The sequence below is a fragment of the Hippoglossus hippoglossus genome, chromosome 19 (assembly GCF_009819705.1).
Source record: "Hippoglossus hippoglossus isolate fHipHip1 chromosome 19, fHipHip1.pri, whole genome shotgun sequence".
Classification (NCBI taxonomy): Eukaryota; Metazoa; Chordata; class Actinopteri; order Pleuronectiformes; family Pleuronectidae; genus Hippoglossus; species Hippoglossus hippoglossus.
Genome location: NC_047169.1, coordinates 16,688,667 through 16,713,586, shown reverse-complemented (window position 1 = coordinate 16,713,586; position 24,920 = coordinate 16,688,667). Strand labels below are relative to the sequence as shown.

Sequence of the window (24,920 nt, the reverse complement as noted above, 5' to 3'; positions counted from 1 at the left end):
TTATGACCTCTCCTGCAGCCAGCCACCACGTGGCAATATAAGATGCTTTGGCTTCACTTTTGCGGAGCTGTCATGTCTTCCATCTTTATATCCAGTCTATCTTCTGAAGTGGCAACCCTGCAGTATTTCACTGAGCTTATTATCAAAATAGTAATATACACCTACATAGACAGTGCACGCCAATGCATGTGCACTCTGCATGACACACACAAGAACGACGTGATCATGCACTTGCACTTCACTCATGAGCAAATGAAAAGAGTCATCTTGGCGAATCTGCGTCATAATACTAATCCATCAATGTGAAAGACCACCTGGCTTTTATAGGAAATGGGTGATGGCACTCTGAGTCCTTTATTGCATGTTACCCCAAAAGCACAGCCACGATTAATTAAGACTTTTTGAAACCATGTGGCTGGCGCAACACCGTTAAACTCCCAAAAGTGGATTTGCACACGTCCTGAATGCACTTTCAATGCACTTTAAACCATGAGCTCAGATCGTTAAATCAGAGCCCTTAGTATCTTAATTCTTAATTCATTCCCATAAAAATGCCAAAGCTTAGGATAACTTTACTGTGACTTTGTACCGTGACCATTGTTATCTATGGGACAGGACTGGACACAGAGGATTCACAAACTTAAAAAAATTATGAAGGCTCACACTGTAGACGCAGTAAATCACAGAAATCACATCCTTTCTCTGGCTGTAGCAAGAAGTGCCGTATATTGAGAAAACCATGTAGTGTACCCAGCTTTACAGTGAGCAGCATCAATTATTAAAAACCATGTACATGTATGTGTGTGTGTAAAGTTCATACAGTACATGTTGGGTGTGTACTGAATTTATAATTGTGGACAAGAACTGCTGTGAACAAGAGTTGTGAATGAGAGAGGACACTGGCACGTGCATGTTCTGCACATACAGCAACACGCTCCGTCCCTCCACATAGAAAGCCTGTACGGATTGCCCTTTAAATCTTTAACCAGTGTTCCCTTAGAGGAGCAATCAATTATGAGAGAAAGGGTCATCAGACCAAAACGGGCCAACATGGTTAAGTACATGCAGGAATAATGGTTGGATAATGAAATTAACACCATCTCCCGCCAGTCACCTTGATGCATGATTGAGGAGCGAGGCATGAGACCATATGAGAGGTCCCGTCCATCAGCTGTGCAGGAATGGCTGCATTGAGTGATGTGTATGTGACTGGATGTGTGTGTGTGTGTATGTGTTTAGCTGTTGCCTCCTTCCAGACTTATTGTCCTTGTGAGAGGTACCCTTGTATTACACTCCTCTAAGCTCGCAACAGAGAATTTTAATTACGGAATTATTCTTCTTATAGGATGTCAATGTATTCGGTAATTTAATTACGCCTGTGTTGTTTGTGCGGGTGACAAAAGCTCCTCCTGTGCATCTGGCTAATGGCATATTAATCCTCCGGGCTGGGATCTTAACTCTGCGTTAGGTAGATATGCTTGAAATGAGCAGGTTTAAGAGGAATATAAGCCAAGAATTATAAAGAGGAGAAATTTAAGACCACTTCACAGTCGCTTGAATCCATGATCACAGAAAACACTGCTGATATTTCAGGGTTCTGGATGACACAGCTGCTCGACTCTTTAAAAAATAAAACCGAATGGTCTCTTCCGTGACTTCTAATTGAGGGCAAATAATCACAAACCTGGCGTCAAAAGAGCAGATAGATGGTATATCATGTTTAAGTTCCCTTGAACTTAATACTGCATACAAACTTGCTCATTCTCTGTAAGATGACTCATTTAAAGCCAAAGTAACCAAAGGTAAAGGTGTAATAGGCCCAGGATTTGTGCTCCCCTGTTCTCTTACCTGCCTTCTTGAACCTGTCCAGCAGGTTTTGTCTGACGGCCCTCTGCAGGTTGAAGTAGTCGTCCTCCTCCTCTGGGCTCTTTAGATACAGAGGAATGTGCTGGAACACCAGGACGTGTTTGGGTTTCGGTTCCTGAACACAGAGACAGATGTGAGGGGTGAGAGCATCGCCAAAGACAAAATTCCATTGTTGCGTCACATGGCTGCCGACGAGAGGCAATTACCTAAACCGCGGCGTCCAGACACCGCAAAAGAAGACATTATCACACTGAACTCCTTCACAAATCAGACGAGAATAGAACCATGTCGTAGATGCTGTCTTACCGTTGAAGAGGAGGCTCTGCTCAGCTGCTCCTCCAGCCACATCTCCTGGGCCTCCTTCAGCTCAGGGCAGGCTGAGGCATCGTAGAAGAGCTGGGAGTTCAGAACCAGGCAGAGGACGCCGCCCACCTGCGACCACGGGACAGAAAGATGTGCTAGATGTTAGTTACCTACATTTGATTCATTTTTCAAACTAATCATAACAATTTGTACAGTTTTTTTAACCAACTTGACATTTCTGCAACCTACAATTGTTTTTCCTATCATTTTTACTGCTGCAAGACTGCACAGAAAATCAGTGAAGAATCATCTTAGTTGGAAAATTACACTACTAGCAGCTATAGACGCATATTAATGGAAACAGAGCGAAGAGGGCCCTGGAGTAAAAGGGGGCTCATGGCCTTTTCTCAAGTGGGCAGCTATGTAAAAAGGACCAGGAACTAATAAAAGAAGCAGTAGTTGCATGAATCAGAAACTGCTATATCTGAAAGAATAAGCCCTGATATCCTTTTGAGCTAGACAATCATCCCTCTAATGAATAACTGCTCTTCAGATTTTTTGATTAGGCAGACACAGTGCATCTCCTTCAAAGTCAGCTGATAAACACAATGCTGATTGGAAAATCAAGCACCAAACGTCTCAACGAGCTGTCACTGATGGCCGCTGCTCTTAAAGCCAGAAGCCTGAGGTCTAGGTTGAATATTTGTCTTTTTTCAGTCAGTGTTATTTTCCGTATCATTTCCTACATGGAGGTGGAGGGGGGGCCTCAAAGAAACCAAGAGTTTCAGACAGAGGCTGAAAAGGAGAGGAGAGGGGGCTGCAGCAATGGACAGTATGAGGAGACTGATGTGTTTTCTGCACATTAGAGTATGTAAACCTTTTCAAGTAATACCACAAATTAAAGTTATGGATGTGAGGATAATATGTCTCCTTTGATGTCTGAGGTGTCTGCTTACCCAGAAGCTGAAATAGTCGTCCCCCCATGCACTGCAGTACTGCTCCACCGTACTCGGGGTGGGTGTGTTGCCCAGGTCGTGGTTCCCACTGACAAACACCAGAGGGATGGAGGGATCCGTCCCCTTCAAGGCCACCTTCAGGTCTCTCTCCTGACCTTCTCTGAACGGCGTGTCTGGGGGGGGGGGGGGGGGGGGGGGGAGGAGGAGAGATCAGCTTATGTCCTTGTGACAAAATGAGGTGGCGGTTACAGCGCACATTGAAAAACAAAGCAAAATGGACTCGTGAAAGCAGATGCACGATAACAATAACATCTAACTTGGACTACATAAAAATGAGACAGAGAGAGATAAATTCATATGGATGTTGATGAAGAGTGTCAGAGTATGTGTGTGAAGGGTAGTAGAGGTGAGAGTTGCCTTAAGGAAGGGGGGATTATTTGGATGATAATGATGACAGCACAGAGAATGATCAATGCTCCGCTCGGCTCGACTTTATATCACCATGGTTACTGACATGATGAGTAGTGTTCTGGCGGAACCCTCCCCTGGTCGGCTCGGCCCAACCCAACCTTTCTGTGCTGATCCGTGCGCGGGCCGCAGCTCTGCGGTGCACTTGTAAGATTCATTGGTCTCAGATACACGAGGCTGCTTGTTTTACAAGATCTTTACAATGTGTTCAGCGGTTTGCTGTGTTCAAACCAGCCATATGCTATTAAGCCTGCAGTTCACAAAGATAAGAAGGGAGGGAGTCAAATTAATTCAGTCCCAGCATGTGTTTAGGGCAGAGAATGGGCCAGACTCTAATATATATTTATGATTTAGAATGTATATCAAACAAACCTATCGGCCCCTGCTCTCAAGTTATTCCTTCTTCTCCTCTCCCTCCTATTTCTGTTCCTTTTTATTCATCTGAGTAATTATTTTACTGGCCTACTTTTGGAGCAAACGTTTCCTTGGATGTTTGAAAGGACTCATTACATTAGGAGCCTTTTTTTTCTGACAGAACAGCTTGTGCACGGCACAGTGCGAGAATGCAGAGTTTAAAACGTACCCAGAAAAAAGGTAAAGCATCGTTTTCACCTGTCTGTCACTCATAAAATAAGCTACCCTGGCAGACTTCAAACTGTCAATACAACGCAAACATGCACTCAGATGCTGAGGGAGCCCTTTTTGTTATGTAAAACAGTTTCTGTGTGACACTTTTAAGACTGCATTGGTATTCAGTGACTGTTTATGTGTAACTGCGTAAAGTGTATTAATTTCCTCACGAGTAACAAGTAGTATTTCAACAAGTATGCCCAGACGAGCTACAAAATGGTAATAGATCACCACTAGCGGTCAACAGTGACCTTTAAACATTTAAGACAGATTTTTGTGGTTTTTTAATGTGTCTCAATCATAGTCTGTGAATAAAGATGGATCACGAGTATCCACTTCCTCCCAAATGAAGCCAAATTATCCCGGATATGAACGCAGCCATTCTTTGCTAATGATGTCATTTGGACCCAGAGTCTGCACAGTAGTGATGGTGGTGTGGAGCCGCGGCATCAAGGTACCTCCGATTTACGGACTCGAACAGTCGTGAGTCAGTCTAAGCTGTCAAATTGCGATGTTTCAACCCGTTTATATAGCATTGAATAACTAATTAAACCAAACTTTCTGCATGATGACAAACATCAGTGTGATAAGAACTACCGAAAATGACAGAAACCATCTTTGAGAAAAATTGATTTAACATGTTCTTTGATTTTGATCTGTGTCTCATCAACTAACATGGAGAAGGCAGGGTGTATCACCTTTCAGGAGCCAGCCACCAGGAGGCGATCAGGACAGTTTGCCTTCACTCTTGGGGGCACCGTCATGTCGTCATTCTTCATGTACAGTCTATGGTCTCAATATGAACCCATATTGTACATTTGTGTATTGTGTATTTTGTACACGCTCGTAAATAATGATGTAGGTGTATTCTGTCCAAAATTTGATTTAAAAAAATATTGTAATTAGAGCTGAAATTATTTGTTGATAATTTTTTTTTATTTACTATTTATCATTTATGATGGGCTATTTGAACGATTTTCTGACATTTTTAGACCAAATGTTAACCGAGCCATCAATTGGTTATGATAATATTTGTTAATTTCAGCCCTAATTGTAATATATTTAGAAAAAAAAAAAAAGTTTGACAATGAGATAATTAAAAGACTTAATAATTACATAAGTTGTCAAAGCAACTATTTCCTGCAGGTGATGTGCGGTGAAGCTCTGATAAAAGCTCGACGTCTAAGTTGATCTCTTAGGAGCTGCGAGTTGTGTGAAGCAGAATCTTGGAAGTGATGACAGCTGAGGCCACAATGCTGTGGACTCATTATTCCACAATCACAATATTTGAACGCTGCCTCAGTTACATACAAACAAAGGCAGCCTCATTAATGAAGCTCGGATGGAGATCAGGAGAACAAAGGGTGTTTTTTGGGGGAATAGCTGAGGCAATTGTAGCCGCTGGTAGTTATCAACACATAACACATGTATCCATTTATTCACATCTAGTCAATTTATTTGAATGAAGTTTGTCTCTGCCAGTATTCAACAAGCTCAGAGATAGAAGGAGAAGTGAGTGAGAAGCGCTTTGCCCTATTTTTTTAGCACCTTCAACGTGACCTTAAGCAAGGCACCTGACCTTCTCATCTGGTCCAGCAGAGCTACTCAGTGGCTAAGAACAGAAAAAACTGTTTAATGCTCGACATCACCCAATTGGGAATTTGTGTAATTAAGTGTAGCATCTAGCCACATTTATCTTTAAATGAGTAAATGTGGATAAATAGCACTGGCAGGTTCACACAGTAGCAGGGTCACTGTGCTGCCTTCTGCTTCCTTACACGTCCAGCTGCCTGCCGATCATAGCCGATGGCCATGAATCATCCCACAGCACGACAAGCCTCAAACATATGCTCAACCATGGGGTACTCTATGGTCATCATTCTGAAAATGAGGTAACAGACAGTGTCAACCTTGTTTCTTATTTTTCTTGGAGGGGGTAAATAGAAGGTCTCCTTTTCAAAACTTTTTACACTCCTAATGAGAGGAATGGCACTCAGTTGGGCACATACCTCGGCCCAAGGCAACAACCGTTCCCTTAAATCAAAGTCTTGTAGCTGAGGCCACATCATGTTATATGAGCTGTTATCTTTCTAGCCCTATTTTTAAAATACAGTGATTGAAAAAGTCTACCCCTATGAAATCACATCTAAAGCCACTAGATCCAGATTCACTCACTCATAGATATCAGTCCCCTGAAAATGACAGATTTGTTTCATCAAGATCCATTAATTATTCCCTGGGAAATTGGTGAAAATGTCAAAAAAAATTATAAATAGAACGGATATCTGTTCAGTATTTTTTTTTCGTGATCCTGCCGACAAGCAAACCAACAAACGGGCATGGATGAAAACAGTGGTGGCAGCTGATCATGGTGTGTATGATTACAACAAGCCTGCTTGATATGCAATAAGCCCACTCACATATTCTACCATTACTGGCAATAACTCTAATATTTCAATTGTCATTGCCAGTATATTGTCAGTATAAATACTTTAAACATTGAACCACCTTTCCATTATGTTAAAAACTGTTTCTTTTAATCAATGCTATAAATATTGTAATTTTGTCTATGTTCTCAGTTACACGTGGCATCTATTGCACTTGTGTCCGTCCTGGGAGAGGACCCCTCACGTATTTTTTGGTAGTTTTCCTTACTCTTGATGAGGGTTAAGCAGAGAGGATGTCGCACATTGTTAAGCCCTACGAGAGAAATTATTAGTTGTGAATATGGGCTATACAAATAAAATCTGATTGATTGATTGATTGATAACCTCCTTGGTGGAGGTAATAATTTTAGATAAAGATAAGAAATTACTTATATGATAAAACAAGAGGATAAAACACCAAAAATAGGAATTAAATGTTGCAGATGTGTTCAGCACATAAACAAGCAGTAATCAGGAAACATTCTTTGGAAAATGTACTTATTTACCTAACCTGCTATCCTCTTTTGAAATAGGCAATTTATGTAGAGAGAGGGGGATGCGAAAAACAACACACAAATAACAAAAGCTGCTCTCCGCTCTCTCTGGAGCCGACTGAAAGGCCTTGTTCATTTAATGAGATTGCAACACCGTGATTCTCAAACCCTGACAGGGGACTTTGGCAGGTTTTCGTTGAGCTTGTCCAACACTGTAAGCACTTCTCTCAATTACCTCTAAAGACTGGCTGTCGACGCTGCACACAGGCCTCGGTGCGTGGGGTCTTGCTGTCGCATACATTTTCTACACTTAAACAACTGCGTTTTCAATGTGTGTGCACCAGTGTATTTGTGACTCAAGCAAGCAATGGCGCTGGCAGGTTGTGCTGATGTAGCACTGGCCTGCAGGTTATGACAAGGCGGTGGCTGAGATGCAGTCAGCAACTCTATCCAAACCTACAACCTAGTATTATTACAGTATAATGAGATCAATCGTGCATGAGACCAATTTCAGCAAAAACACGTTCTGTGACCGTAAACCACGAGACTCTCCGGCAGGCTTCGCTTTCTTTTTGGCTTGATTGCAACAGTGGGGCCGGTCCTGTAAATATGAATGTCTTTCAAGGTGACTTGGTTACTATTATGTGATCAGGGAGTGTCAATCAATCAATCAATCAAATTTTATTTGTATAGCCCATATTCACAAATCACAATTTGTCTCATAGGGCTTTAACATGGTGTGACATCCTCTGCCCTTAACCCTCAACAAGAGTAAGGAAAAACTACTTAAAAACCCTTTTAACAGGGAAAAAAAGAACGTAGAAACCTCAGAGAGAGCCACATGTGAGGGATCCCTCTCCCAGGACGGACAGAAGTGCAATGGATGTCAAGTGTAAAGGAGAACATCAAGATAAAGGTTTTAGCAGCATTGATTAGGGTAAACATTTTGAAGTATAACTGAAGGTCAGTGAATTGGTGGATTAATGTCATTAATGGTCAAGTGTCTGAGGAGAAATACTATGTATCGAGCAGTCCTGCTGCAATCATAGTCCATGGTCAGCAGCCAGCAAGATCATGATCCACCATCAAGATCGGATGCCACTATAGTCCACAGTTATTGTCCACTGCCGCCATTAGGATCCATCATCAGCTGCCACCTCGGTCGTGGTCCACTACCAGTATCTGATGGCAACACGATAAAGGATCTGCCTTTGTTATCACGATCAGCCAGCACGATGCAGAATCCGCCATACTGGATCCACCATTACGATCTCTGATACGTGATCCCCAGATCCTAATCCATGATGTGGCCACAGCCGCGGCCCTGGATCTGCGGACGATAAGGCAAAGGGACTCCGGGGAAGAAGTCAAGTCAGTAACATGTATTGATGGGATATGAATTACTTTGATGTGATAAAGATTGAGAAGAGGAAGGAGAAGCTGGAAAGAGAAGCTCCGTGTGTCATGTGTCCCCCGACCTTCTAAACCTATAGCAGCCTAACTAAGAGCAGGTCTAGGACAAGCCTGGACCAGCTCTAACTATAAGCTTTATCAAAAAGGAAGGTTTTAAGCCTACTCTTAAACGTACAGATGGTGTCTGCCTCCCGAACTGAAAGCGGGAGATGATTCCACAGGAGAGGAGCTTGATAGCTGAAAGCTCTGGCTCCTACTCTACTTTTAGAGACTTTAGGGACGACAAGTAAGCCTGAATTCTGGGAGCGCAGTGCTCTAGTGGGTTGATAAGGTACTAACAGCTCTTTAAGATATAATGGTGCCATATTGTTAAGGGCCTTGAAGGTGAGGAGGAGAATTTTAAATTCTATTCTAGATTTAACCGGAAGCCAGTGTAGCGAAGCTAATACTGGAGAAATGTGGTCTCTTTTCTTGGTTCTTGTCAGGACACGTGCTGCGGCATTTTGTACAAGCTGACTAGTGTGACTTGTTTCAATTACTTTCAGCACCTGAGTCAAGTGTTTGCCCACTTCTGTCTGCCTGCTGAGACATCATGCCTGTTGTAGGAATACACACAGCTCAAACGGAAAGTATTATGCATTATGCAGAGTTAATACTTGATGACAATGCTGACAACAATCAATATACAGTGCTGTGAAATAGTATTTGCCCCCTTCCTGGTTTCTTATTTTTTTGCATATTTGTCACACTTAAATGTTTCAGATCATCAAACAAATTTTAATGTTTGACAAAGATAACCCGAGTAAATACAAAACGCAGTTTTTAAATGATGATTTCATTTATTAAGGGAAAAAAGCTATCCAAACCTACCTGGCCCTATGTGAAAAAGTAATTGCCCCCCCTTGATAAATCATGAATGAACTGTGATTAACCACATTCTTTGGAAAGCTGAGTTCCATTTTACTAGCCACACCCAGGCCTGATTACTGCCAGTCCTGTTGAATCAAGAAATCACTTAAATAGAACCTGTCTGACAAAGTGAAGTAGGCTAAAAGATTTCAAAAAGCAACACATCAAAAACAGATGAGAAACAAAGTACTTGACATGTATCAGTCTGGAAAGGGTAACAAAGCCATTTCTAAGGCTTCGGGACTTCAGCGAACCCTTGTGAGAGCCATTATCCACAAATGGAGAAGACTTGGAACAGTGGTGAACCTTCCCAGGAGTGGCCGGCCTACCAAAATTACACCAAGAGCGCATTGACGACTCATCCAGGAGGTCATAAAAGACCCCAGAACAACATCTAAAGAACTGCAGGCCTCACTTTCCTCAGTTAAGGTCAGTGTTCATGATTCAACAATAAGAAAGAGACTGGGCAAAAATGGCATCCATGGGAGAGTTCCAAGGCGAAAGCCACTGCTGACCAAAAAGAAAAACAAAGGCTTGTCTCACATTTGCCAAAAAACATCTTGATGATCCCCAAGACTTTTGGGCAAATATTCTGTGGACTGACGAAACAAAAGTTGAACTTTTTGGAAGGTGTGCGTCCCGTTACACCTGGCGAAAAACTAACACAGCATTTCATAAAAACAACATGATACCAACTGTCAAACATGGTGGTGGTAGTGTGATGGTCTGGGGCTGCTTTGCAGCTTCAGGACCTGGACGACTTGCCATAATTGATGGAACCATGAATTCTGCTCTCTAACAGAAAATCCTGAAGGAGAATGTCCGGCCATCAGTTTGTGACCTCAAGCTCAAGCGCACTTGGGTTATGCAGCAGGACAATGATCCGAAACACACCAGCAAGTCCACCTCTGAATGGCTCAAAAAACCCAAAATGAAGGTTTTGGAGTGGCCTAGTCAAAGTCCGGACTTAAATCCGATTGAGATGCTGTGGCATGACCTTAAACAAGCCGTTTATGCTAGAAAACATTCCAATGTGGCTGAATTAAAACAATTCTGCAAAGAAGAGTGGGCCAAAATTCCTCCACAGCGATGTGAAAGACTCATTGCCAGTTATCGCAAACACTTGATTGCAGTTGTTGCCGCAAAGGGTGGCACAACCAGTTATTAGGTTTAGGGGGCAATTACTTTTTCACATAGGGCCAAGTAGGTTTGGATAGCTTTTTTCCCTTAATAAATGAAATCATCATTTAAAAACTGCATTTTGTATTTACTCGGGTTATCTTTGTCTAATATTAAAATTAGTTTGATGATCTGAATCATTTAAGTGTGACAAATATGCAAAAAAATTAGGAAGGGGGCAAATACTTTTTCACAGTACTGTAGGTTCATTCAATGTTAGACCTACTGTTTGAAGATGTCAGCTCTAGGACTTGAACATCTTCTTGTATCTGATACATAAATGTATTTTATCATCAACTGATAACATCTTCCAAAAGACAAATGGACAAATGTCAACAATCCTGTGCAGTGCTTGTCTCTTGTGCCGTCATATCCTCACACCAAGCCAGACATTGACATTGTTTATTTGAAGACTCTGGCCTGGAAGGATCTGGAGGTCATGGTTCGGGAAAGGGACGTTTTGTCTACCTTTTCATGCGGCCACCACAAACCGGACAAAGAGCTGGCAAAAGTAGATGGATAGATCCAGCCTGACACTTACCAGGGTTGTCTTACAGGGTCTGAGAAGATCTTTTCACACTGACATTTGAGCTGTGTATCTCCTGGGTCTCTTAAAAAAGTTTGAAAGTGGTAACAGAGAGACATTTCTACACTTATATACTACTGGTAGCTCCAACCCCCTTAGAAACCTATTAGCCACTGCATGAACCATTAGATAAACACACACAGAACATCCCACCCTCCTCCAAAAAAAATATCCAAAATGTGTCCCAAAAACAAAGTCTCCCAAGGCGGTCAATCCTTCATAATCACATCTGCTTCAGAATCCCACAGAGGGACCCATTTTTTCCACTGCCTTCAATGGCAATTTAACAGGTTTCCACAATTACAGTGAGGGGACAGGAAAGTCCCAAGGTAACCTCTACGTCACCTGTCAGCTTTACCCACATGTGAGCGTGCACACACACACGGTAGTGCACACATACTTGAACACTTCTCCTGCTGTATCATGCGTAACATCCCTCATGAACCCCCAGAGACACTGCTTGAATCCTTTGTAGTGCTCATTAGGAGAGTGTTAAGTCCAGCATGTTTCTCTAATCTAATCAGCTCTCTAACTCGCACCCCCCCCCCCACCCCCCTCGCTCCCTCTGCCGCCGCTCCCCTCCTTACTCTTTATCCCCTTCATTTGTCAGCTTTGAAAATAAGTGAGAGAAAGACACAAGAGAGTAAAAGTGAGGGAGGGAGAGGCAGAGATAGGGAGAGGACGAATGTCGAGATTGAAGGAAGTCCTTGAGACGGGAAGGCGTCTCTTGAGGGTTAGCGAGGATCGGAGAGGAGACAGTGAATTGGGATGAAGAACTTTTTGTCAGTTAAAGTCTGGACAACATGTCGTTGGAGCAAATTCTGGCCAGAATTTCTTACAGGAATCATGACCTGTTTAGTGGGGAATAGATCCTTGTGGAACCTCTGTGATGTGATGCAAATGAAGTCCTTTGGGGTTCCTCTCCATCTTATGTGCACGAGTGCTTCTGATCGCTGCTTCACCAACAATTCTTTGATAAGAACAGGGATTTTTCAAATGATAAGATCTTTAGTCAGCCTTCACTTTCCCTGACTTCAAATTAAGATCTAAAGTTGAACAAACCCCTGACTAATGAACACCAAGATCCCATTGTTTTTTCATGTTTACTCCAGAACAGTTACAAGAACTAAAAGAACTTCTGCTTCCTCAACACCAGATTTAATTCACACTGATGCTGCTTCAAATAAATTCATCAGAGGCATGAATAAGGGAGTGTGTTTGGGTAGAGTGTCAGACTCGCAAATGAAGCCTGTCAAAATAAGGTACGAGGCATAAGACTGCAGCTGTTTACTTAAGAGAACAGATAGATGTTAGAGGAGTGAGAGAGAGAGAGAGAGAGAAAGGAAAAGAAAATGTGAGAACGACGGAGAGGAGAGATAGAGAGTGAAATCCGTGGGAACAGAAATACAGTTGCCAATTTCCCGTCGCCGACAGGCAGCAGTGTTGACAATGCCGGTTGACAGCCAGCTTCCCCTGGCCGCCACCCATTCATTCTGTATTGTAAATAAACTGTCTAAGGGGAAATGTCAGCTGGGAGACGGAAGGAGCAGCCCCTAATATCTCTTCCCTGCTCCCAAACCATGCCGCAGCCCAGTTGCCAGGCAAGTGACGGACAAGGCAAGTAATGAAGATGGCAGACACAACCTGCTCTGCTAGGGCTGACAGTAACAAGGGCTGACGCCGCGACGCTTAAAGGTCCCCAAGGCCTTGCCGCTTAAACCCCATGGTTACACTATCTACTGTCCCACTGTGCATCTGAAATAGATCTTGCTGTGACCTATAAATGCGACTGATTAGAGAGAGACTGGGGGGGGGGGGGGGGGTGGAGCCGTGCGGGGTGGGAAATGGATGGCAGCCATGTTTTGGTCTAAATGTTGCAATCATGGAGATGACAAGGGAGCTTGGACGCCTCCATCAAGACTCTTTGGATGATAGGGAGAGACAGCTCCAGGAGTGTTCACGACTGTGCCTGTGCAGCTAGAATTGGTGGTCACAAAAAAGGGAACAGGAAGGAAAGAGCTGCTCTGTGACTAAGCCAAGCCAAATCTGTGTTGCACATGAACAGTTTGCCTTGAGTACAAATTTTAGAAACAGGGGCCAAGGACATACAAATGACATGCTGCACCAAATCTAGACTCTCTTACATTATGTTCACATCATGTACAAACTCAGGGACACTTTCAACATGATCCAAACGGACACGCTGGCGGAGATGGAGAAAGTGGCAGCGTCGTCCGCTGACATTTTTCTCTCTCTCTCTCTGCCTGTTCCTTGAGGCCAGTCAGCCAGGCAGGCACCTCATGCAAGCTCTCTAATTGTCATGCAAAGGTAGTTTGCACTGGTTGGCGGCTCGCGGCTCTTTGTGCTGAACATTAATTCTGCAGTGGGTCCTGCCAGCCCATTCCGTTTACCCTATTATAGAATCAGGCACCTGGACATTGAGAGAAGCGCACACACCGCATAGTAGTTACTCATTTCATTACAGTTCCTCCAATAACAGCATCCATTTGTCTCTAATGTCTGCCAACAGCTACAGTCAGTGTCTTAGACTGTTGTCTATAGCCTTAAAATGTATTCTACTTTATAGGTAGGATCGGCTGGTTTAAGTTTACATGTTAGCATTGATCATCATATTTCTAGTCACAGAGCGAGGCAGGCAGAAGGCAGCACAGCCTGAGCCAAACACAGCATGTCAGCTCCAAATAAGGTAGGAAATGAGCAGTTAAATGGTTTTATTTTGTTTACTTGGCCAGCAGTTTCTGGAGGTGTCCAACTATTTTCAAACACAGTTCCATTCTGAAAATGTATTTGTCTGGCTGGACAGGGAAAGCATCTGACGAATTTGAGAAAAGCAGCTGCTGTTCTGGCGGAAAGACATCCAACAAGTCACAATCTTTGACTTTGACTTGTTGGATGTCTTTCCGCCAGAACAGCAGCTGCTTTTCTCAAACTTATTTACAGACTAAATGATTGAATACACAAGCACCATATTCTCCATCTGCACCCAGGATTGATCTGCTGAACCATTTCAACAAAGCTAAATCTTGCCGTCATGCAAACAGCTTGAAGGCAACCAGGTGCTTTTTATAGATAAATATTGGATGCTGTCACGGGGGGGGTCTGATGTTAACAAAGACAACTACAACTTTTCCTTTACCTCCTAGCTGAGGCTGAAGCTGGAACAGACGAGGTGCTGTTTTACAGATTTTTTAGAATATAAAGTCAGGCTGGTCTGATCAATTACTGAAATCAGAATAGCCAGAAGGCCTGTGCTTTTTCACAGATAAATATCACCAGCTGTCATAGGGGAGCACGTTGTTTACCGACTCTTGGCTTGGAAAAAGAGAAGAGTAATGTTCACATTTACCTCAATGAGAAATATTCTGCAGCTGAACCAACCCTAAGCTGATGTTATTCAGGGACTGCATTAAATAACATTAGGACTATCTCAGGCCGCAGGTAAGAATTCATTATATCAGACATGTTCCATTCTTTTTATGAATGTAGGGAACCTCACTCGGCTTCTGATAACAACATATCTTAACACATGTGGTAATGGACACAGTAGGAGGCAGGTTTGAAAATACCTTCTGCATATTGACTCTCTCCTGACAGCCAGAGCTATACAGAATATGGCACATCAAATTATTCCATATAATAAAACACCATGTCTATTACAGGTGTTTCTTTTTAGGTCAATTCCCAGTGACCATTTCAAGAGATGCATACATACATTGGTTTTTCAGGTCACAAACCTCCCTAACCTGCAGCACTGGGAACACAAATAATCAATTCTGCCTAAGGCTACAAAAATTACACTCAGATTACACCGCACACATTGTGTCCCTGTTTGGAATTCTACATGACAGAAAGAGTGTGCAATTTGAATGGTTTCAGTCACAAACATTCATGTCACGTTTTACTGTTTCGACAAATGTATTTGACTCAATAGTTTCAGATCAGTTTCCCTGGCCTCACCAGTCATTTCATACTGGGCAGGTCACACGCTAAAACCTAGCAGAGTCAGGAGAGCCAGGTTCAACACCACTGATCAGTCGGACCTCTATGCATCATGAAATAATATAAGTTATATCATAGATATGTAGTTATTTGAAGTAATAATCCAGTCATTCCATTTAAGTGAATAGCCAGCTAAAGGAATTTAAGCCAGCCAATACAACTTTAAAATCTGTAACAGAATAATTGCTTATGTAGTAAAAGGGACAAAGTACTATGTGTTATGTGGCCACTGGTGGTCTCTTAATCAAAACAACAACCAAAGACTTAGTTTGAGGACGTGAAGAAGCACACAGGTCAACAAAATATATAACAAAGGTCTAGAAGTTCTTTTCGACATTTTAATGAAGAATTGTGACATATTTCATCTTTAAATGTTGACTAACACTTCATTGTCAATTTTTAGTAGAGTAGAGTAGATCATCCACTAACAAGGAGGCTGCTGGTCTGATCCCTGGCTCCTATAGTCCACGTGTGACCTTGGGCGTGAGACTGAACCCTAACTTGTCCTTGACGCCTGTGCCCACGGAGTGAGAATGATGTGTGATAGGAAAAGCGCCGCACATAGACTCGCTGTGTGAATGGGTGAATGTGACTTGACATATAAAGCACGTTGAGTGGTCGTTAAGACTAGAAAAGTGCTGTATAAATGCAGTCCATTTAGCAATTTGACGTATGGAGCTGGGTGTCTCAATAGAACGCTGTAATGTAAGGTGTAATTGGAGACCAGCTGATGATGGGCTGATGAGGGGGCACAGATGACTTCCTGCCTGAATCTGCAGTAAAAGCATCTATACTGTGGGTGACATACATCAGATCACTTGTCAGTCTTAACAGAACCATTGATTGTCCCTCAAGAAAAACCTGTGTATAGTGATCAGCCTTGTGATCTCAGGAGGTCAAGTTTTCATCTACATGTGTTTGTTTGTTAGTTATTTAGCAGGATTACACAAAAACTACACAACCAAATTCCTTAAAATGTTGTTTAAAAAAAGGGGCATGACCCAATTTTGAATTTCATCGCCGATCTGGATCAGGGGCATTTCCAGGAATTATTTTTTTACTTTCTTTTTCAAGATTTTTGTTGAATCCTCAGAGAATGATTCACTGATCTTGATGTAAAATGTCTGGCATTTTTAGGGAGCAAATATTTATGAATTTGTGCAGTATGGTGCATCAAGTGAATTTAAATGGTGTTTTCATGAGGTGACTGTCGGGCCATGGCAGAGGTAATGCAGTCTCATTCTAGTTGTCCTATATCCAGATAAGTTAGTTGCTATATTTGATGACGAAAAACAACAAAAGGTTATGACTTGTATTGCTGACTGATAACTCCACTAAATGTTACATCTTTTGCTGAATACAAACGAGGCCTAAAACCAGTTGATGGTGAAATGCATGAAATGGATCTGAAGAGTTTGGCGGCACCAGTAATGTGAGGGCCCCATTTTGGACACTTTGAGATAAGTGCAGCATTTGCATGAGTCTGCGTGAGGGAGCAGATGCCATGAGATAACCCTCATGGGGCCACTGCTGCATCATCTGGATTGACAAAAAGAGCCTGGACAGGGTTGAAGCTCACACAACTGGCATCTGAGAGCTCACATTGTGTCCTCCGACAATGTCCAGATAAATGGAAGCGACCATGGTTGATGCCAATATTTTTGCTTTTACTGCCTCGCGTATTTTTACCCGTGAGCATGTGTTGTTGTAGTTTCTTTGCAGCTCTCAGAATCCTGCATGTAGTTATGGTTTAGAGAAGTTTAAAGTACTTTAATGTTCAGCAAAAAAAAGCAACGTCCTTCAAGCAGTGTTTCATCACGAGAGCAGAACCTAAACTTGGTGCTTCCCTTTTCTGTTGTGAGCTGCACACTTAAAGAGTGCGCTCTTCACTCTGTGAAAAAATGAAACTATAAAGTCTAAATCCCTACCTGGCATGGCGTGGACCAAGTCCCCACACAGCACCATAAACCTCGGCCTAGGTCTGAGCTGGTTGACGGCCTCCACAGCCTGCTTGGTGAGCTCCACCTCCTCGGCCCATTCGTCCCCTCCGCCGTCGCAGTCACCGTCCTTCCAGGCCTTCATCAGCCCAAGCTGGGGGTCCGCGGCCTGAATGAAGCAAAATGGTCCCTTCCACTCTCGCTCTGCATCTGGAACAAAGGATGGCAAACATCAAGGTAATGGCTGTGTCGACAGAGACAGACACTCTGGTTACTATCAAGTCCACAAAGCAATTAAAAGCAATTTTATAATTGACACAGGACCAAACTGTTGTGTAATAGGAACGGTGTCACTCATTGAGATAAACTGAGGTCAACCAATTCTATAGTTCATGTCACATAACTTTATGTTAGGCAGCAGCTGATGTCTTATGCAGAAGGTTTTAAAGTAGACTTGATGCATCAAGGAGACCAGAAGGTGGAACAATATAATGACGCTAACAGAGTAACATGAGCAACTGTCACCCCCAAGTCTGAAGATGTCTCCCACAGCATCCCAATATATATCTCCCTCTACTTGCGTCACCCATTCTAAGAGCACATCCATGAATGGCTAGAATTGCTGTCCCTCATCCTATTGGATAGTTAAGCCTAAATATGCATTTCTAAATCACATTGTGTCCTTACGTCTTGCCACTGGTGAAATAGTCAAAAGAGTTAAAGTTGGTGAGAGTTGAAGTTGGTGCCTCTCTGTCTGGAGCATCTGAGTTAGATATGAAAGTCCCTCAGAGTAGACACTACAATGTACTGTTGGTTGGTCCTTTATCTATAAGCTGACCTTGGCTGCTGCTTAGAGAGAGAAGGGAGTATCTGTGGAACTAAACAGGCGCTATTCTCCTGTACAGATATAATATACACTATACACAATATATGGTGGCATAAACAGTAATGTGTGAGGATGGTTTCGTTCTTTTGCTTAAAAAAGAAAGATGCTAAAATAGCTGTTGATTAATTTAATCTCAATTTAATTAATTAATCAACAAACCAATGCAGCTCTAATTATCTTACCTATTAATGGAAAATGCATAGAGTAAGTAAAAGTACTTTTTTTTCAAAGGCTTCTTAACGTTCACCCGCACACTCAGTTAATGAAAACCTATTAATCTGTAAATGACATCATTTTCCCTATAGCAGCCGACCTCTTTCACGAATCTAACTGGTACTAACTTCACGTTCTGGCAGCATCTGAACATTTTCATTTCCATATGTTCAGGTCATAAGACGCTCACACAGTACACTGCACATATTAATAAGCAGAAAAATAAAAGCTGCAAAGGATTAGCTGTGATCGCAGCATTAGTCATTCAGCGGTGTAAGGCCTGCTGTGAGCGCTTCATGTGGAAACCACATCAAATTCATTCCTGGAATCAACACTTGGATATTTTTTTTTTAAAGCATTTGGATTCAGGGTGTGGGGTGTGGGTGTGGGTGTGGGGGTGTGGGTGTGGGGGTGGGGGTGGGGGGGGTTTACTCACTTCATGAGTAACCAATGCTCAATAATTAACAAACAGCCACATGCAGGACAACGAACAGCAAAGTGTTTTACATAATCCGAACATTACGCAACAGAGAGAGACCCTACAATCTAATCAGCCTCTAATCTTCATTAAAAAAGGGAAAACTGCGCCGCGCTTCGAGAACGGAAGCAGACACTCAACGCTGCTTGGCTGATGGTAATGACAAGGTGTGATGTGAAGGACACCGGAAGACGGCTTGGCAAAGTGACTTGGAAAATGGAGAGACGCTCGGAGCAGATGCTAAGAGCAGGTGTAAACAACAGCTTTCCGCTCCACTCAGGGTGTGGAGGCAAATACTGTAGTTATCAACTGCTGTCACAGAGGAGAGACTGCATGCGCATTGTGCACGAATCCCTTCACTCAGCAGGGGCTGCTAGCTGTTCAGCACCCTCGGTGTTTAACATGCTCTCCGTGTATCCCCCTCCCAAATGAGTTCACGATAATTCTGTCCTCCAGAGAAACTTGAGCAAAGATAGGAAAAGAAAGAGCAACAAAGACTGCCTTGCCCCTGGGAACTAGATGAGGATGATCATTGTCCCCTCTGTGTAATTGATATTTTATGAAAACACATTCTGCTTTTATGATTATCATCATCTTTTCAACCAAATTACTCGAGAATGCCTTCAGTCCAAACTACCCTGGCCTGGATCTTAACTACACATCGAGGACGGCTGATGAATTCTGAACACAAAGCAGTTGCCATGACCACTGTACTAGTAAAAGGAAGTTTCCTAACTTCCTCACAACGGTCTGTGAGTCTAACAACATTTTCAGCAGAATCTTCTCCAAACTTTGTCTCAGCTCACGAGTGATCGCATATGGACGTCAGTGGATAAGACATGGCTCAGTGAGCAGATAAAACCTGCTCTTCTTTGCAAAGGAATGTACAAATCAAACCGGTTATGCAAGTGTACTGATGCATACAAGCACAACATGTAAATTTAGACCCCATAGATTGGTTTCTGTCATTGTAGGTAGTTCCTACAACACGGAGTGTTACTAAGTTTGGTTTTATTGGTTTTATGAATCTAGATATTTCTTTGAAACTTCTCATAATTACTTAAGAGATCTCTGACATGACAATGCAGTTCTCTCTCTCACACGAGAAGTTGTCTTTCAGTCTTTGTGTATCTGCATCTGATGGGTGTGAGCGACTTTTGAGCATGTGCACGTACACATAGCTCCATCCCCTGATCGCTACTGCAGGGAAGCAGTGGAGACGCATGGTCCATCTTTATATCCGGTCTATGGTCCACCCCCCCACTCGGGTTGTTCCTCCATGAGAGTGATTGGCCATCGTCATTTGAAGTTCTCCAAACAAAAGACACACAATCTATAAAGATTTCCTGAAGCTGAAGAACACAAAAAAAAGGATCCAGCGCACTTTTCGTTGCACTCAATAAACTTTTTTAATACAGTCTCCCTCTCTCTGGAGTCAGATGAGTGAACCATTTCCACAACAAATGAAAATGAAATAATAATAATAATAAAAAATTTTAAAAAACCCACAAGGACCTGGAGGAGTGAACAAAGCTCCCATGACAGGAGATAAGAGGCAGCAGCCTTGTGTTTGTCTGTTCGAACTTCAAACATAATCGCACAACTTCAAACATAATCGCAGAGTCGTTTCTCAGGGGGCAGATGGTGCGCTCCGAAGAAAACAAATCATAATTTGAGATGAAAGCACATAGGGGGCAGACTGGTTCATTTTTAAGGCATTTAATAAAAAATACTGAACATTGCAATCTCTTCCCTCTGGGCTCCTGTGTAATAGCGGGTTTATTACACACGGTTCTGAGGAATATATATACACAACTGATGAGGCCTGTGAGTTAATCCTTGAATAAGTTTGACTGCAGGACTGGAGCACACAGCTTAGTGAAGCCTCCTCCAAAGCTAATGAACTCACATCACAGCCACAGAGACAACAACAGCTCGTGGGACGACAACAACAACAATATCAGAGGTTTCAGCTGTGTACCTTAAAAACGTGACTGTTTAGTGCGAGTTATTGGCCAAATAACTATTCCCCAATTGTTTACCTAAAACTATCGCCTGTGCTCATTCTCCGCCACATTTCTGAAACAACAACAACAACAACAACAAGAGGGAATTAACTTATTTAGTTCATTGTTGAAACACAACACCGAGGGTCAGTTTACAAACACAAGGTAGCAAAGCAGCCCTTTCCAGCCGAAGTGTGATTGAAGAAGCGGTTTTCAAAACAAAGCTGCACGAACACAGCAGCGGTCAGTCGTCCGCCTGGACCCTGACCCGCAGCAAACAACTTGTATAACAGGGATCGTTAGCCTGAGCGTTAGCCTGTAAGTTGGCTAAGCTACGCGAGCTAAAGCGGCTGGGGCTACCTTCAGTCAGTCCGCTGAAGGTGCGCTGTTTCGCCCTGAGAAAGGTGTCCACGCTGTCGGCCATAACACCCGCCGGTTCCCGAGCAGCCCGAGCGAACTGTGCTGCCGCCGCCTGTGCTCCTGTCAGCGGCCTCTTCCGGACAGGTTAGCCGCTGCCGTGTGCTGCTGCCGCTCCAGCTGCTCTGTTAGCTGAACGCCGGCGACTCTCGGTGATCGACTACCCAGCCTGTGTGTGTGTGTGTGTGTGTGTGACTGCAACGGCTCCCACTGAGGTTGCAACACACACAAACACAAACACAAACAAACACACATCAACAGCAATATGACAAAGGTCCAACACACATCAATATGATGCTGATGTGTTGTGCAAACAAAGTGAGAGGGTGAAACACATTATTGATCCTCCATCCATAAAGAGGATTAAACTTAAAATAAATAATAATCAGACATATATTGTGATGATTATGGGTATCAACTGTATATTAATCAATATTATTATATAATATCAATATGTTAATCACATGGTTATTTTGGGCCATATCAGTGTACTTTTAATTCAATATATTTAATGCTCCCAGTAGACCACATGGACCAAATTCTACGACTACACTAGTAACCCACTCAGTTTGAATACTACTATTATCATAATAATAATTATTATTATTATTATTATTCTTTTTCCATTGCCATAAAAAATAATGAAATCAAAATATCATGTTTATTATTATTATATTCCCTATAATATAGTAATGTATTATATAATGATAATAATAATAATGATTAACATACACCTCTTCAGTGGTGAGGTGGACATCTTACCTGCTTCATTGGACAATGAAGCAGGGGCGGATCCAGGGGTGGTCCATGGAAAAGTCTGAAAATATGATTGGCCCCGGAAGTGACTCTGTCCTGTCTTTTTTCCTTTTTTATCAATAAATATCACAATTTGTTAAGATTTTTTAAATTTTATAAGCTTTTTGGAATGTACACAATGAGGAACAATTTTCAAAATGTATTCAAAATGTGATCCAGAAGGAGGATATCAGAGGACATCTTATGGACACTTTGATGACACCACAGGAGCAGTATGGAGGCATTTTATGTTTGAAGAAGTGGTCGCCATTTAATTCAATTGTATTGGATTTGGCTGCAACACTGTTGACCCCTGAAACTCCACAAGTGTTTTGTGGACTCAAACACTTCACTCACCCCTCCATCGGCATAGTGGTGGGTAGATTATGAGTGCATTTTTTTATTTTTGGCTGAACTATACCTTTAAATGTGAACCATACTGAATCAGAACATGGATGTTGGACATGTAATTGGCCCCTCTGTGTAAATCGTGGCCCTTTCATGCTTTAAAAAGAAACCTGGATACACGACTGCTCTGAAGTGGAGACTGAATGTGCTTTAGGATATGAAAACAAGTCAAGAGCGGATCATTCTACTATTTTACTCACAGACTTGAACACAGCTGCGTTGTTACTCTTCCTTCTTGCCCTTCTCACTGAGCAAACACAGCCTCCACGAGCAGAAACCTTAATAAGCTGAACTGAATCACATGGCACGCTTTTTAAAAACTCCTGGAAACACTATGATCATGGACAGTGTGATCCCACCTGCTCAGCAGCAAGGCCTGTGGCCCGGGGCGGCAGCCTTTCAGCACCATGGACAGAGGTGATCCACCCAGTCATTTTAAATATGTGAATGAGGATGGATTGTTCATTTTACTTACATCGAGATTGTCAAACAAAAGGAAGTTCTACTTGAGTCACAACATCAATCAACATACTTTTGTCAGATCTTTATGATTTTCAGGTAGAAAATTTAACTTGTACATAAACTGGGGAGAGACATTTCCCAATTGGATATAGTTCATTTGACAATTTTTTCTTTTGGTTAGGATACATTTGAACTTGGTACTGGATGTGGTTAATAAATGGCGTAAAGAACGTTTGGAGAAAGTCCTGGGGCCACATTTTTTGGTGAACGACTCGTTTTTTGCATTCCCGCTTTGAGAGGCTGCACCATTGTAACACATTAAGCTACTTGTGGTTTTGAAAAACTGCAACCTACGACTGAAAATGCGTAAATTGGACCGCCTTTCCTCGACAGTGAAACAGAATATAGTAATGTGCGTATTCTGGGGGTTTTCTCGTAATATTTCATAATATAGTCTCTCTCTCTCTCTCTCTCTCTCTCTCTCTCTCTCTCTCTCTCTCTCTCTCTCTCTCTCTCTCTCCCCTCCCTTCTCCATCCTCCATCCTGTATTCCTCCTCCTCCTCCTCCTCCTCCACCTCTCCTTTAGCGCACCAGGCTCTCCCACCCTCGGCTCTCTTTGGTCGCTCACTGCGCTCTCATCCTCGGTGCGGCTTGCGTCTCAGTGCCTGCTCCTCCCGTGCGTAAGAGCGCACCGATGGACGTGTAAAGTGGTGCACTCCTGATGAAAACGCCTGCAAACAATGCCTCTCTGGAAAGACGCGTAGGTTGCGCAGCGGAGAGCGCGCGCTGGAGAGCTGTTACTTGGAGATTTATTTAGTCTGAGTGATTTTTATTTCTTTCTTCATTTATTTTTTTTGTTTGTTTTTTACGGGGATGGTGATATGTTAGTAAAGATCGTCTACGACGCGCATGACGGCGCTATTTGGATGTATGTTTCTGGACTTTTCAGCGTATCATGACCGTGCGCCTTTTTCCATCTCCCCAAGTCTTTTCGTCTCTGCGTGAAGTTGAACGGAGGAGAAGGCGCGATGAGGGGGAAAGTCTTTCTCCTCGGCTTCTTGTTGCTCAAACTTATGGCTCTGGTGTGCAAGGCCGACGGGGAGCCGGGGCTGCTCGGGGGCTTCGTCATGATCGCCACCTCCAACGGCACCCGCGAGGAGGAGAGCGTGTCCGAGGAGACGCCGCACACCGAGGACAGGTGCCGGGGCTACTACGACGTGATGGGACAGTGGGACCCGCCGTTCATCTGCAAGACGGGCAACTATCTGTACTGCTGCGGCACCTGTGGCTTCCGCTTCTGCTGCTCCTACAAGCACTCGCGCCTGGACCAGAGCACCTGTAAGAACTACGACACGCCGGTGTGGATGAAGACCGGCCAGACCCCTTACAAAAAAATGAACAAGCTGCACGACAGCACCAAAGACAAGACGAACTTAATCGTCTACATCATATGTGGAGTAGTGGCCATTATGGCTCTGGTGGGGATTTTCACCAAACTGGGGCTGGAAAAGGCGCACCGGCCCCAGAGAGAAAACATGTCCAGGTGAGCCTCTCTCTTTCTCCCTCTCTCTCTCTCTCTCTCCCCCTCTCTTCTTCTCTCAGTGCGCTTGTTTACAAAGACACTTGCAGTAGTAGCCTACGCACGCAGAGATCTGGTGCGCGCATTGTCTCCTTCTTTTCTCCACCTCTCTCTATATGTGTATGAGAATAAACATAACGCATCATTATAAAGCTCCAGCTCGCTTTTTTAAATGCATTGAGGGTGTTATATCTCACAGCATGCATGCAGGCTGTTGTTTCTGGGCAACCAGAGCAACTAATGACATCTTCTGTGTCGAGAAAAAGGAGCAGGAGTGGATGCTGCATGCCTTCCTCCACTCCACACTGTACCTGGTCGTTGTGATATAACATTACGTGAGCTACTCTCAACGAGAGGGGGGCGGTTTCTTTCACCAAGGCAGCATTGCGCTCCATTGTTTTTTTCTTCATCACTGAAAAAGCTTGTATACAGTGTAATGTCATAGTGAAGCGTACCTATGGGCAAAGGCTGCAGGAAAAAATAAAACCA

General features: G+C 43.1%; 2 protein-coding genes across 4 annotated transcripts in view; one reads left to right on the top strand and one right to left on the bottom strand.

Moving 5' to 3' along the window:
• The window catches only part of cpped1 (calcineurin-like phosphoesterase domain containing 1), a 37,228-nt gene extending 15,866 nt beyond the window's left edge, over positions 1–21,362 (bottom strand). The window contains exons 1-5 of the mRNA XM_034571209.1: positions 21,131–21,362; positions 17,179–17,397; positions 3,126–3,298; positions 2,173–2,298; positions 1,849–1,981 (exon numbers count right to left, since the gene is read on the bottom strand). Coding sequence (XP_034427100.1) covers positions 1,849–1,981; positions 2,173–2,298; positions 3,126–3,298; positions 17,179–17,397; positions 21,131–21,194 — 715 coding nt within the window. The 5' untranslated portion in view covers positions 21,195–21,362. The remainder of the gene's footprint in view (positions 1–1,848; positions 1,982–2,172; positions 2,299–3,125; positions 3,299–17,178; positions 17,398–21,130) is intronic.
• A 2,070-nt stretch (positions 21,363–23,432) lies between these two features.
• shisa9a (shisa family member 9a) overlaps positions 23,433–24,920 on the top strand; it is a 44,440-nt gene continuing 42,952 nt past the window's right edge. For all 3 annotated transcript variants that reach the window (XM_034571165.1, XM_034571164.1, XM_034571163.1), the window contains exon 1: positions 23,433–24,395. In XM_034571165.1, coding sequence (XP_034427056.1) covers positions 23,881–24,395 — 515 coding nt within the window. In that variant the 5' untranslated portion in view covers positions 23,433–23,880. The remainder of the gene's footprint in view (positions 24,396–24,920) is intronic.